Raw genomic sequence first — 14,220 nt, 5'->3', positions numbered from 1 at the left:
ATACTGTAAAATGAAAACCTATTCATGAAATCCTGGTGGAGGCTATAGTTCAGAATGTAAGTGTTGATGGAATTAAGGTAAAAAGTTTATAGGAGAATTGGTATATTTGAACAGGCTTTATATAAAATAATTGCATTTCTTTTACCTGATTATATTATGGACATGGACATTGTATCTCACTGGGAAATGTTTCCTCTACCGAGTATTGTAAAACAGAAGGCGTGTAAATCTGCCCCTTAAGCAATATTAATAGGACATACTAAAGGGAACCAACAAAATTGCCTGAGCAGAACATAAAAATCATTTGATTTACATCGTAGTTAGAAATCTCCCTGATGTAAAGAAGCAAATCGAAGATATTGGGTGGATGGATCAGCTATCCATCATATAATGTCATTTAAGTTACAGCTGACAAATCTTTGCAAAATTATAAATGCAGCTCTAGAGGCAGGTCAAATTCCACCCACTCCTTTACATCTATCACCATTTTATCTCCCTATTTATCTCAACCTCTCCAGGAACTTTTATCTAGACCATCTACAATTCCTAAGACTGAAGAAGAAAAAGGGGCAGGGGAGGTGGTTTTTTAAAAAATACAGACTGCTGTAGAAGCACCCTTGTCCAAACATCTAGTTGCAGGAAAATTTTAGAACAAAAACTGTAAGGTCTCTGTATCTGTCTGTATGTCATGTGTGTCTTATTTATACATGTATTATAGACGTGTGGGTTTTTTTCTACGTTCAGATGGTATTACTAAAAGTAATCTGTAAAAGAGTTCTATTTAATTGGCTTAAACAAACAAGCACTTATACATAAATTAAATTCTCAGAAAATATAATAGACACTAACCCAAATGCTTTTCAAGTTCACATGATCTAGGATTACTCTTTAGTAAATAAAAGCTAGTGGTTTTTTTTTTGGTTTAATTAATATAGACATGTCTTTAATGTTACCAACATTATGTATAATACTTTTATTCAGTCTAGGTTACTAAAAGTCAGATAAGCTCATGTTATCTCTTACAAAATTTGTCAGCCAGAAAAATAATTTAGGATGATGACTGAAGTTGTATAACGTCTAATGAAGTTTTTTTGTAGGTAACTAAACATGATTGTTAAAAGCAAATGAATTAAATAAATGTAAATGAGTTGAGAGTTTTTATGTGAACGTTTTAGCAGTGATTGTTTTATGATATGTCTACTTAAATAGTTTCCCAAATCTCTTTGGCAACGTACACCCTTCAAATTTTGCTAAATTAAGTTGAACAATAAGTTGTTACATTCATTGAATATCTAGATCATTCCCAAATAAGATGAGAAACTGAAATATTAATTACTGAACATAGGCTTCCGTTTACAGAGAAGCTAAAGATATTTGGGAGTATTAGTAAACATGTTTGAGCTGTGCTGTGAAATTTTCTATGAGAAAGCACATATTTCCAGAAATTATAAAAAGTATTTATGTTTGCCAGTATACAGAATGCTAATATAAAAGACAGTTCATAATTGCTTACTTTGCAGTCTTCTCTAGAAAATAAAGGTTTCTAAGGGTAAAAAAGGAAGCATCTTCATATGCAAGGAAAATAGGATGTGTGTTCTCAGTAAATGAAGATCTATGAAAAGGAATCTTTGGAAAGAAATTTTATATGTGGTCAGGACTGGATAAAGTTGGAATGAATATAATTAAGTAAATGAGTTTTAATATCAAAAGTGAACTGGTACAAAATTGGAATTTGGTTTTCTCTACATTAAAAGGACAATTTTTTTTCTATTGGTCTGCTCTTGATAATAACAGATTCTAAAAGGTTTCTCTTTACCCTTAAATAACCTGCCTAGAAAAAAGGAAAGATCTTGTATCTTGTCAAAATAGTCACTTAATGTTCTATGTTGTCTTTATCAGGCCTTTGATTACTTAAGTAAACCTAGTCGTCTCGATACTAAAAGAGCTTTGTTTTCCTCAGAACTATATAACCTTCTATATATGCCTATGAAGTCTTTAATTGTTATTTTGGTTAAATGGGTAAGCATTGTTTCAATTGACCTATTATTCTATTTGACTAGTTCAAAACATTTTTGATGTTTTAACAAATTTCCAAAATCAAGCTCTAAATGAAGTCTTTTTGATTTAGAACTAACTTTGAGATATGAGACATTTCAGAGGCCTCTGAAATATCTGAAAGATTTGTTTTCTCTCCTTACGAAAAAGAGATATATAGGTATGTGTTATAAGTGTTCCAGAAATTGTGTGAAATTCCTGAAAGTCTGATGTATCCTGGCATAAAATGTTGTCTCTCATCAAAATTGGGGCTCACACTGAAAGGACTGACCCTAGCTGACTTTAACTCAAAGGCAGCAGCAACATACTGTTGCCATCTTGATGTTTTTGTAACATGGCAACAATCTCCTTCTGAATCAGGGATATTAAGATGGGAAACAATTGCTGTAGGTTAAACAAACAGTCAGGACTGTGGGAAACAGAGGACGACCCCTTGGTTCTTCCCAGCTCCCTGGTAAACACCATTTTTTTGTTTTTCCTTTCCTTCACCCACTATAGTGTATTTAAGATGGCACAAATTGAAAATAGATATTGGTGGGGAGAATTCCATAAAATTTAAAAAATAGTCTACCAGCAATGTCTGACCCAGCAGAGGCCTCAGATCGTCTGCCTCTGGACCCTTTGAATACCTGCAGCTGGGCTTCATTCAACCACCACTTAATATGGGTTATCAACATGTTCTTGTTATTGTATGTGTTTTCCAGATAGGTTGAAACCTGCTCTTGCCAGAAAGCTGATACCCGATACCCTCACAATGGCAAAGAAACTATTAGAAAATGTGTTTCCCACTTGGGGTATATTTTCCACAGTCTCCAATGATCAAGATACCCACTTTGCTGGGCAAATCATATGAGCCTTAGCAAACAACTTGCAAACTTCTTGGAATTATCACTGTCCCTATCACCCTCAAACATCAGACAAGGTTGACAGAACAAATGGTTGGTAAATTATACCCTTATAAGCAGAACTGAAACATTTATTTTTTTTCTCCCTACTTGATCCCTCCAGAATTTAGAAACTTTTAGTGAGTAGTCTTGCTTTTATGACCTTATAGTTATTTGCATAAATTCAATAAGAATCTGTTCTCCTTATAACAGGACGCAACTGAAAATTGGTTATATTACGAAGACTTTGACTGAAATGTCAGATTTAAGAGAATGCATAAACTCAGATATGACCAGAGAGCTTTAAGGAACTAAGCAACTAAGATTGACTTTATGGAGCCAATAAAGCTCCTTGGAAAAACAGCCTGGTATCTTGCTTACAGGGTTCCCAGCAGCCTTACCAGGTGAGTAAGGAAGGTAACAATTAAAGACTTCATAGGCAGATAGAGAAGGTTATATAGTTCTGAGTAAAACAAAGCTCTTTTAGTATCGAGATGACTAGGTTTACTTGAGTAATCAAAGGCCTGATAAAGACAACATAGAACATTAAGTGATTATTTTGACAAGATACAAGATCTTTCCTTTTTTCTAGGCAGGTTATTTAAGGGTAAAGAGAAACCTTTTCTGGAACACTTATAACACATACCTATATACCTTTCCTTACTCACCTTCCTAGCAGATGCAGGCCTCAGCATATTTTAGGGACCTTGAGAAAGGAGGAATTCACTCATATCTGTAGGTATTGCAAACAAAGTCTGATTGTAAGTTGTTGGCTTGGCTTTTCTGGCCTCGAGAAGCCTAGGTCAAATTATATACTTTATCAGACACGCCAAGTCTTAAGACGAAAATAGTACAACCAGGATTAGGCACAAGCAATACCAGAGGCCCAAGTAAGCAACACAATCTGGCCCAGACTTCCATTTCATCCACCACAGTTGTACCAAGCGAGACCTCTGAACCAATATTTATATATGCTGCATAGGGGATGCCTTAGGACAGCTGACAAAGGAGGAAAAGAGCAAAGCTGATTTATGACCTGTCATCCCAGTATGTGTGCATAAACTAAAAATGGATTGGAACTTCACTACGTGGTGGGGGGAAATCTTTCTGATAGGCAGACTCCAGATGGTATAACTGATCACCCTCTTTTGGTGAAAAGAGAATGGCCCAAGATTAAAATCTATGCGAATTCATGGGTGGCAAATAGCTTGGGACGAGAAAGGTGGAGAGATCACAGGCAACAAGGTCTGCAGTCATGGTATGTGGATGGACGAATGGGAGAAGGCACAAAGTGTGAAGATCTTTGCATGCATGTTACCAGAGCGCATCTACTCTGGAATAGGCATTAAACAACCAAGTAATCACAGTAGACAAAATATCATCTCATCCATGTCAGCCATCTCTCTGTCATCTGAGATCACAGCATTGGAACACCAGGCACAATGAACAGAGAAACCATGGTGTCCAGAGACGGAGGCTTTGCATGGGTCTAACTACATGAGCTCCCATTTACTAAGGCTGGCAAGAGAGACCAAAACTAACTCCCACATACAGCACCATCCCTTCAGGAGGCCAACCAGCCACCTGGTGGCAAGTTGAATACATCGAACTCTTTCCATCCTGGAAGAAGAACCAATTCATTTTGAATTAACACTTCTTGCATCTCTACATATTCTAGATATGGATTTGCCTTTCCTGTCTGAAGAACCTCAGGCAGCACCATTATCCATATGATTACAGAAAGTTTAGTCCACCTGCATGGAATCCCATATGATATTGCATCAGTCTAAGGCAATAGTCTTAACCAAGGGCAGTATTTCCCCACCCCAGGGCATACTTGGCAATGCCTGCAGACATGGTTGGTTCTCACAACTGGGAGGATGCTACTGACATCTAGTGGCTAGTGGTCAGGGTTGCTGCTGAACATCTTAATGGCCAGGACAACTCCCCATAACAAAGGATTATCTCACCCAAAGTGTCAATATGCCACTGTTCAGAAACCCTTGACTAAGATACTCGCTTTATAGTGAAGGAGGTGCAACTGTGGGCCCATGATCATGAGATCCACTGGTCCTGTCATGTACCACAGCATCCAAGACAGCTGGCATTGAAGAGCAATAGAATAGCTTACAGATGGCGTAGAAAAGGCACACGCTCAAAAATGGTACCATGCAAGGATAGGGAGTCATCTTCCAGGATGCAATACATACTCAAATTAACAGCCATTATATAGTGCTGTGCCCCATTAGTTAGATAGAATACATAGGGTCAGGAACCAAGGGATGAATGTAGGAATGATCCAGAGGGAATTTCTGCTTCATTTTTCTGAATTCTGACCTCTGTGTGTTTACTGGTCTTAGTTCTCAATGTGGGAAACATCCACCAGGGAGATACAAGCTATGATTTATGCCTGTGTACTTCATACTTCTCATACCAAGGGGCCAGCGGGCAAGGAGAGGAACATAATATTGATAGAAGCAATTGACATGATCTTCAGGAGGAAGGCTGTTATGGCACGTTGGGGACGGGGAGGAAAATGTTTGGCACTTGGTTATCTCTTTATACTTCTTTGCTCAATTGTGTTGGTAAATAGACAAATACAGTAGCCAAGGTCTGAGAAGGGCTTGATGACCAGGGACTTGGATAATCAGAGATATGACTTTGGGTCACCCCACCAGCTAAGCCACCAAAAGCAGCACAGGTGCTAGCTGTGAGAGAAGAAAATCTAAGATAAACTGAGGAAGAAGGAAACAATGACATATCACATTTGTAGCCTCAATCCCGCCTGCATCAGTGAAGGTTATCGTTTTCCTAAGTTTCCTCTAACAAGTTTACCCTAGGAAAGAGGCCCATCTCTCGGGAAGAAGACCTTCAGGGTTTAGATGAAGCAAGAGGATCCAAGCTATGCAAGAGTGGGCAGTAGTGGACGCTGCCCAGATTCCCTTTCTAGGAAGGAAAGTGCTAATTCCCTCAACCACTGAGTGTGCTGCTGGCTGTGAGCTGTCAGCTGTCAGTTCTCCCTGGGATTTGCCCTCCCATGAAGAGAGCCATATTGCCCATCGTCAGTCCTCCTCCAGAGGGCAAGATGCAACCCAAGACTGGTTGATGTGCGGTATGAAGGGTTGGTCTCCTTTCCCCAACTCGGGATGTGTCTAAAGAGCCATTCCAGCCTCAGGGCTCCGCTCAGGCTTGCCTTAGTTCTTTTTTTTTTTTAATTTTTATTTATTTATTTATTCATCTATGGCTGTGTTGGGTCTTCGTTTCTGTGCGAGGGCTTTCTCTAGTTGCAGCAAGTGGGGGCCACTCCTCATCTCGGTGCGCGGGCCTCTCACTATCGCGGCCTCCCTTGTTGCGGAGCACAGGCTCCAGACGCGCAGGCGCAGTAATTGTGGCTCACGGGCCTAGTTGCTCCGCGGCATGTGGGATCTTCCCAGACCAGGGCTCGAACCCGCGTCCCCTGCATTGGCAGGCAGACTCCCAACCACTGCGCCACCAGGGAAGCCCTGCCTTAGTTCTTGTTGCTACTACACTGCAGCCCAGCTTCTCCCTTTGCCTAATTCTGCTTCCCTCCCTTCCTGCACAAGTGTTGATCCTGACAGAAACTCCTCAAAAACTTTCTGTAGACTAAGCTCTATCTCAGAGTCAGCTTTCTAGGGAACCTGACCTGCAACATTAATACATGCACTGCAGTCTGCGCACTTAATGATTCAGTGAAAGGATGCTGCTTAAGCTTGCCAGAACTTTCCTTCTTCCCTGAAAGTTTGTTTTTCAGATGTCTGTTCACAGATACACACTTTTCATTCTCTTCCTCACTTTTGCCTATTCTCCTTCATGTTTGGGAAAATTTCTGCTAGAAAGGAATTGTTAGAACTAGAAAGAAATGCACGTAAAAGACTGTCTTTTCTTACTTCTTTTTTACCTGCAATAAGAACCCTGTGATAAAAAGATTGAAAGGAATTACAATTAGCCTTAGTCCACAAAATATTTGGCCTGAAGCATGTGTTTATGAAATGCACAACTCACCTTGATCTAGGCTTAAATTTACCAGAGTTCCTTTTCTTTCTTCTTTCCAACACATTGACTTTGTTTATATCAATGTTGATGTTAATCATCTTCAAGAAGATTATAACTTGGATTTGTCTGCCCAACAGCAGTGCCAGGTTTCTATGTTTTTCATTTCTTTTCTTGTACATCAGCCTATAGCAGGGGAGAAGCCGGCTGAAGATAAGTGCCAATGTCAAGTGCTAACTGAACAATAAATGGATAACCTCAAAAATATTAAAGCCCAGCTGAAATTATAGTGAAATTCTTTATTGGCCAGACCTGAATCTAAATATCTCCATTCAGCAAATAAACTCAGACTGTTCCCTTAAATGCCAATTCCCCTGGAAAAACAAATCAGAAGAGAATAATTGGTATAATTTCTTCTTTAAATGCTTGATAAAATTCACCAGTGAAGCCATCTGAGCCCAGCATTTTCTTTGAAGGAAGGGTTTTTTTAATTTAGATATGATCAATAAATGACATTATTTTAGTTTCAAGTGTAATGATTCAGTATATGTATATATATGAAATGATGACTACAATAAGTCTAATTAACATCAATCACTATACACAGTTACAATTTTTTTTCTTGTGATGAGAACTTTTAAGATCTACTCTCAGCAACTTTCAATACAATACGGTATTATCAACTGACACCATGCAGTACTTTACATCCCCAGGACTTATTTACTTTATAACTGGAAGTTTGTACCTTTTGACTACCTTTTTAATTATGAATTTAATCTACTTAATAGGACTATTCAATTATCTTTCATTTTTGTCAGTTTGGTTTATTGTTTTTCTCAAAAAAATTGTATCTTTTTTCATCTAATTTAATTTATTGTCATTAAATTCATCACAATATTTAATCTTTCATTCTTTCTTGTGTTATCAAATTTTGGTATCATTTACTGTTAGCCAAAAGAACTTCCTCAAGTATTTCTTGTAGTGCATATCTGCTGATCAATACTTTTTCTAGATTGATAGGTTTTATATATTTTTAATAAATTTAAAGATACTGTTCCATTGCCTTCTGATTTTCATAGTTTCTGGTGAGAAGCCAGCTTTCTTATTTTATCTCCTGTATTTAATGTGTATTTTTCCTCTTGCTCTTTTTATGTTGTGTTTAACTTTGGCTTTCAGCAGTTTAATATAATATGCCTAGGGGTTTTTTTTCCTTCTGCTTGGTATTTGCTTAAATTTTTATAATTATAGGTGGATTTTTTTTTTATAAAGTTAACAAGTTTTCCAAACAATATTTCCTTAAATAATTTTTTGCCCCATACTTTTTCACCTCTCTAACACTCCAATTATACAAGTGTCAGTTCATTTGCTATTATTCCACAGGTCACTGATGTTCTGCTTTTGATTTTTAAAGTAATTTTTATGGCTAATTTGCTCATAATTGTTAATAATTCTGATAGAAAATCAAAAAAAAAGATAAGCAGTATCAACAATTTGTATCATACCTCTAGAAATAGCAGTTATTTTTCTCTTCCAAACCTTATATCTCATTTTTTTTTTATGTCTTATTGTCTTGGCCAGGACTTGTAGTTTGTATTGATCTATAGAAGTGATAATAAGCATTCTTATCTTTAATCTTAAAGGGGAAATATTTAACATTTCACCATGAGGAAGGTGTTTGCTAAGGTTATTGAGAGATATCTTCAATCAACCTTAGGAAATTTCCTAATTTTAAGTATTTGACTGTTTTTAAGTAAATTTCAAAATGTATTGCTTTTGTTTTTCTCTAACTCTTGGGAAAATATGGGGCAGTAGTCATAGTGCCATTTCCAACCATTTCAAAATGTCTCCATTTCTGAACACATGTAGGATTGCACTTTTTTATCCTCTGGAAGTCAGGTTGGCCATATGACTTCTTTCGGCTTATGAAGTGTGAGCAGAAGAGACTTGTGCCACTTTTGGACAGAAATTTTCAAAGTTGGTGTGGTGTAGTTCACCTAGTTCCCTTTTCCTGACTCAGTGATCATGTAAACATGTGTAGAGAAGAAGGTCCCATCAGCCTGGATCCCTCAGTGATGAGGATGAGCAGAATCTCCTTGCCCATGTTCATTGTACAGGTAATGAGCAAAATTTAATTTTTATCATAATAAACTACTCAGCTACTGGGTTTATTTATTCACGCAGAGTAAACTAACCTATCCTTTATTTCTTTCTTTATGCTAAACCATTCTTTCATTTAAGGCATTTACACTTGATCATAATATATTACTTATTAATATTTTTTATTCCATAGCTTCCTTTTTCTATCATATTTGGTATAGCTAATAGGCAGAACCAGGTAAGCAATGCAGCTTAGAGAATATTTTCTTTAAAGAACATTTCTTTCCAAGTGTGAAGTGGGTGAAAGTAAAATAATTGAGTATATAGTCCCTGTCCTCGGGGATAATAATCAGACGATTTATTTGAAGAAATTAAATAAGTTCCCAAAGACAATTCTAGATGTGCCACGTGAGCTTAAGGAAAAAAAAAAGAAAGAAAGAAAGAAAAGAAATATTTTTCTAGAAGGAGAGTATCACAAAGGCTTCCTGGAAAAGGTGACATTTAATCTGAGCTTGAAGGATGAACAGAGTCATGACAGGAGAATTCTAGGTAGAGTCCTTAACAAGATATACTATTAGGAAAGTATAAAGATACAATAATGGAACAGCAAACTGTACAGTGTAACTTACTTATAATAGCAGAGTTAAACTGCAGGAGTATAAATTTGATTCATTCGTAACCATCGAAGACTTTTTAATAGGGGAGAAATTTTGTTTTTGTTTTAGGAAAATGACTAATGCTGCCACTATATTTAGGATGGATTGCGAGAGGTGGATTCTGGAGGTCATGAGAGGTTGAGAGAGGCAAGGATTTTTAATTGCTGAGGTGAGATATTGAGGGCCTGGAAAAGGGAGTAGAAAAGAAGGATCAGCTCTGAGTTTTATTGATCTGTCTATATCCATCTGTGACTAAGCCCTTGAAAACCTAATATCTTTCATTTCTGTATATTGCAAGTCATATAAATAGAGAACATAACTGGATACACCTTATTGGAAAACCACCCTGAACGTAGTATTTTATGTTATTGAGTCAGCACACTGACTCAATGTGCTAATATTCAACACTAAAACCAAAAGTGAAAACCCAGATACCTAGGGGAAGAAAAGTTGGAAACACAAACTTCTGAGAATTAAGTAGGGTATGTTTTTGTTTTTGTTTTTGTTTTGTTTGTTTTTGCCTTTTGCTGCACAACAGGCAATTGTGATTCAGGTGCATATGCTTATTCTGGGAGAAAAAAAGTCCTCCCCCTAAAACAAAAGGACCATTATAAAGAGTGAGAGGTAATTGACAACACCCGACTTCGCCTAGTCATCCATGACGGTAACAGGGTCACATTCAGGGACTGTGGACCAGACTTTGTTTCTTTTTTTCTAAAGGGCATTTTGGGAATTGTAATACTTCTCCATGTTCTAAAGCATCATTTGTCCAGGGGAGAGGGGTTGGGTGTCAGCATAGGAGAGATGTAGGGGTTTCTAAAGTGGTCACTTTGAGAGTCACTTCATAATATACTTGTCAGCATGTCTTTCTCCCAGTTCTGGTTTTGTTACCTTCGCTCTGTTTTCAATATAAACAGTGGTGCTAAGGGAGCTATCTTCCTGCTGCTCAAAATAACTACTTAGTTGGGTAAAATTTATAATGTTGGATTCTACTTTTAGCCAGGAAATGCAAACAAAGCTTGGAGACTGCTTGTTCCCTGACCCCAAATTCATTTCATGTTGCTATAGTATCACCCCTGAGAAAATGGGCCTGCCTGTTTTCCTCTCCATAGACGCACTCAATGGGCTTTTGTCAGCTCTTGAATTATAGCATTAAAATTTAAACACTGGGGATTTAATGGAGGATTATTATGACACTCCAGTGCATTCTTTCTGTTGCCATTAGCAACAACCCAAGGATGAAATAAATTGTTTTAAGAGGTTCTATTTTCTTAAAAGATGAAGGATCTACCTTACATTCTTGGAGTTTTATAAACTGGTTTATGCAGGTTACTATTAACATGAGAAGGGTACTGGTGGTATATAATACCAATCTAATAATTGAAGAACTTTTTTCTATTAGTTCACCAATCTACAAAGAAAAGATATTTTCACAGGCCCCCAGAAGATGAACTTCAATCTGCTGCTCCCAAACGCATTCTCCACTGTCTGGAAGACGTGCAAAGGGAACAGCACAGCGTTCTCCAACTCAAATCCTTCAAAGTGCTGTGGGAATAAAAGAATCCCCGCCAAAATCCCCAGAGAGATCTGTCTGTCTGTATGGTATGGTAATGACCAAGGCTAGTCCAGAGGGGCTTCTGGGAGAAACTCAGCTATTGAAACCTAATGAATGGAACTGAGAATTTCTTGTTACAATACTAGTTGTTTCTTTGATTGGTCATAACCTTGTATCTAAGAAGACATCAAAATAAATAATGAAAGCAAGATATTGTTGGATGGGCCTTTGAATTTCCGTTTGAGTATATATTCTGAAAAATTTTCTCATAGGTAAATTTGCATCTAGATTTATTTTCTCTGCCAGACATCTGCATTTCTAGTTGTGTGTCATTTTTACCTCTTCCCTGTTCCAATGTCAGCATCCAGGTTTATATTCAGGATTGTATTTTTCTTTTCAGCAACAGAGATTACAACAATTTTTGTTGCTCTCTCAATTACCAAAATACGGATATAGCCTTTCTTCTCCTATATTCTTGCTGGCAAATGCTTTCAAAATATTTCAAATTTTTTTTGTCTTTGGAATAAATTTAAGTTCATGGTAGAAATAATACAAGATTAATAATAGGCTGTAAATAAATAAACAGTCCTTTGGATTTTTTCACCACCCAGAGATAATACCTGTTAACCTAAGTGTGATTCTTTATATATGGCAATGAAAGTAAGTCTTATTTTCACCAAAGTCTTTCAGGGCTCCCTGTCCTTTTCTCAAAGGCAATCCTATTACCAGTGTCTTGTGTTTCCGTTCAGAGGTAGTCCATGCAGACATCTTTATATACTCGACTTTTACATGAAAATGATACTTCCTAAGTTTTGAGCTCTTAGCTTTTCCCCATAACAGTAAATCTTGAAACCAGAATTTGTCTGTGAGAACATAGGGGTGATATTCTTGTGGCACCAGAAGGTTAGGAGTTTGAAGGAGGAGACTAAGAATCTTGCTTTAAAGTTGGCTTTGCTAAGCAAGCCTACCATTATTTGTTAGGTTGTGTGGAGCTAGTCAATAAAGAGAAAAGGTAACGAAACATGCTTTTATTCACACTTTACATAACACTGAGAAAATACTGTTCATAAAAATTAAAAAAAAGTTAACATTATTTTTATTTGTCATGTTTTGGGTTAATTTGTTCCAGTTTGTCTGGAACAACTAATCTCTGTCCAGTCCCTAAATGAGAGATTTTTAGTAGTTCTTTGTCATTTGCTAGCAAAAACAATGTTGCAATAAATATCCTTGCAAACATGACTGTAGGCACACATACCGATCTGCGAGTACTCTAAATTACTAGAAATCGAATTACTTAGGTCAAAACAAAACAAACAGAAATGTTCACCATAGTGAACCAGACCAGGTGTTCAGAAGCATCTCTCTGAATTGAGGGCCCCATTCACTTCAGGAATCACACTGAGAGATGAAATTTCCCCTTGTGGGCGGCTGCCAATTTTCATGTCAGTCTAACATGTTGCAGGGGCCAAGCTGACTGTGCTCTTGAATATATTATTTTCACCTGACAAGTGAGGTTTATTAGGCCTTTCCCATCTCGTTAGTCATTGAGTCCCAGTTGACCCACCCCCCCAAAAAATGGGAATAGCAGGCCATAGAGTCACAAGGTTTCTGTGGATCACATGTTAAGCTTTGCCAAGAACCTAGTAGCAAGCTATTAAATGGTTTCAAAAAAGCCTTATCCGGGCTTCCCTGGTGGCACAGTGGTTAAGAATCCGCCTACCAATACAGGGGACACGGGTTCGAGCCCTAGTCCGGGAAGATCCCACATGCCGCGGAGCAACTAAGTCCGTGCGCCACAACTACTGAGCCTGTGCTCTAGAGCCCGCGCACCTAGAGCCCGTGCTCCGCAACAAGAGAAGCCATCGCAATGAGAAGCCAGTGCACCACAGCAAAGAGTAGCCCCCGCTCGCCTCAACTAGAGAAAAGCCCAGGTGCAGCAACAAAGACCCAGTGCAGCCAAAAATAAAAAAGCCTTACCCGGTAGCCATGCCAGAGAGGCAGTGAGTCTGAAACCTCAAAGGGCCCCTCAGGGTAGAGGCTGCTTCCCTTTGCCAAGGACCCGAATTGACTGAAACTTGTCAATGAAACTTGAGCTCAAAGGTGTCATTACTGTTGAGTTCTATTAGCACTTCTCTACATGCAGCTCTTCTAGGATTGGGAGAATCCCCTTGGCACTCGTGGGATGAGGAAGTACATTCAGATGTAGAAGCAGCAATAGTACATTAAATTGGCCCAAATCTCTCAACCTCCAAGATCACATTAGCTTCCTTTTCCCACTGTGAACCTTGCCCAAAATCCATTCACCGAATCTGGGTACCCACTCCCCAGGCAGGAAGAAGTAAGATGACAACTTGGGTTGTTGTAGCCAGCAGAGTTCTCCAGCATAATAAGACTGATGTGTATGATCTTTTGTCTCTTTGGGGGACAGGGAGAGCTCTTTGTAAAGCAGCTGAGATCAGCAGTAGAGTGGAAGAGAATAATCAGAGGGCATCAGTGGAGAGAGAAGCTCCTTGCCAGTAAATAAGGTATTGCATTCAATTTGAGCAGGTTTTGAGTAGGTGCTAGCTCAAAGCTCAACAAAAAGAACTTCTAACTATTTACTATTTTGGTCTGCCCAAAGCTCTGTGTTGAATAGCAAGGTCCTCATTGCTGACAGCAGTTATTTTGGCTTTGAGGACTCTTTCGTTCATCAGTTGCAGCCTCATTACTTTTTGGCTGAAGCTGTAGGCTCGATGCCCCATTGTCATGGTAACATTTGCTCATCCACCCTCCCAGAGGAGAGTGAGCAATAGCCAGGGCACCGTTTGAGCAGCTTACTTTAATCCTACCTCTCACCACTCTACACATTTATCAACAGGCAGGACAGCAGGGAATAGTTATTACCACATCCCCCCACCCCCTGCCTAACATTTGCTGTCGGATCCCAGAGTCTTGTCGCAGTCCCAAATCTGGCCTGCAGGAC

At 38.4% G+C, this 14,220-nt stretch overlaps 1 protein-coding gene and 1 long non-coding RNA gene across 11 annotated transcripts in view; one reads left to right on the top strand and one right to left on the bottom strand.

Annotated features, from left to right (window-relative positions):
- Positions 1-7,544, bottom strand: part of LOC309666942 — a 50,989-nt gene extending 43,445 nt beyond the window's left edge. Inside the window, exon 1 of the long non-coding RNA XR_014267393.1 lies at positions 3,608-7,544. This is a non-coding gene — a long non-coding RNA (uncharacterized lncRNA). The remainder of the gene's footprint in view (positions 1-3,607) is intronic.
- LOC309666889 (uncharacterized protein) overlaps positions 1-14,220 on the top strand; it is a 307,631-nt gene that overhangs the window by 215,135 nt on the left and 78,276 nt on the right. Inside the window, exon 5 of one of the 10 annotated variants that reach the window (XR_014267322.1) lies at positions 13,687-13,783. The exons of 7 other annotated variants lie outside the window; for them this stretch is intronic. Coding sequence is in view for 1 of the 3 variants with exons in the window: in XM_082475011.1 (XP_082331137.1) it covers positions 11,106-11,327 (222 nt within the window). In the remaining 2 variants the exon portion in view is untranslated. 2 more of the 10 variants (XR_014267323.1, XM_082475011.1) reach the window with 2 other exon arrangements.

The sequence above is a fragment of the Balaenoptera physalus genome, assembly GCF_965194825.1.
Source record: "Balaenoptera physalus genome assembly, chromosome: 9".
In the NCBI taxonomy this organism is placed as follows: Eukaryota; Metazoa; Chordata; class Mammalia; order Artiodactyla; family Balaenopteridae; genus Balaenoptera; species Balaenoptera physalus.
Note: the sequence above shows the minus strand (reverse complement) of the source record. Positions and strands in the feature narration are given on the sequence as shown.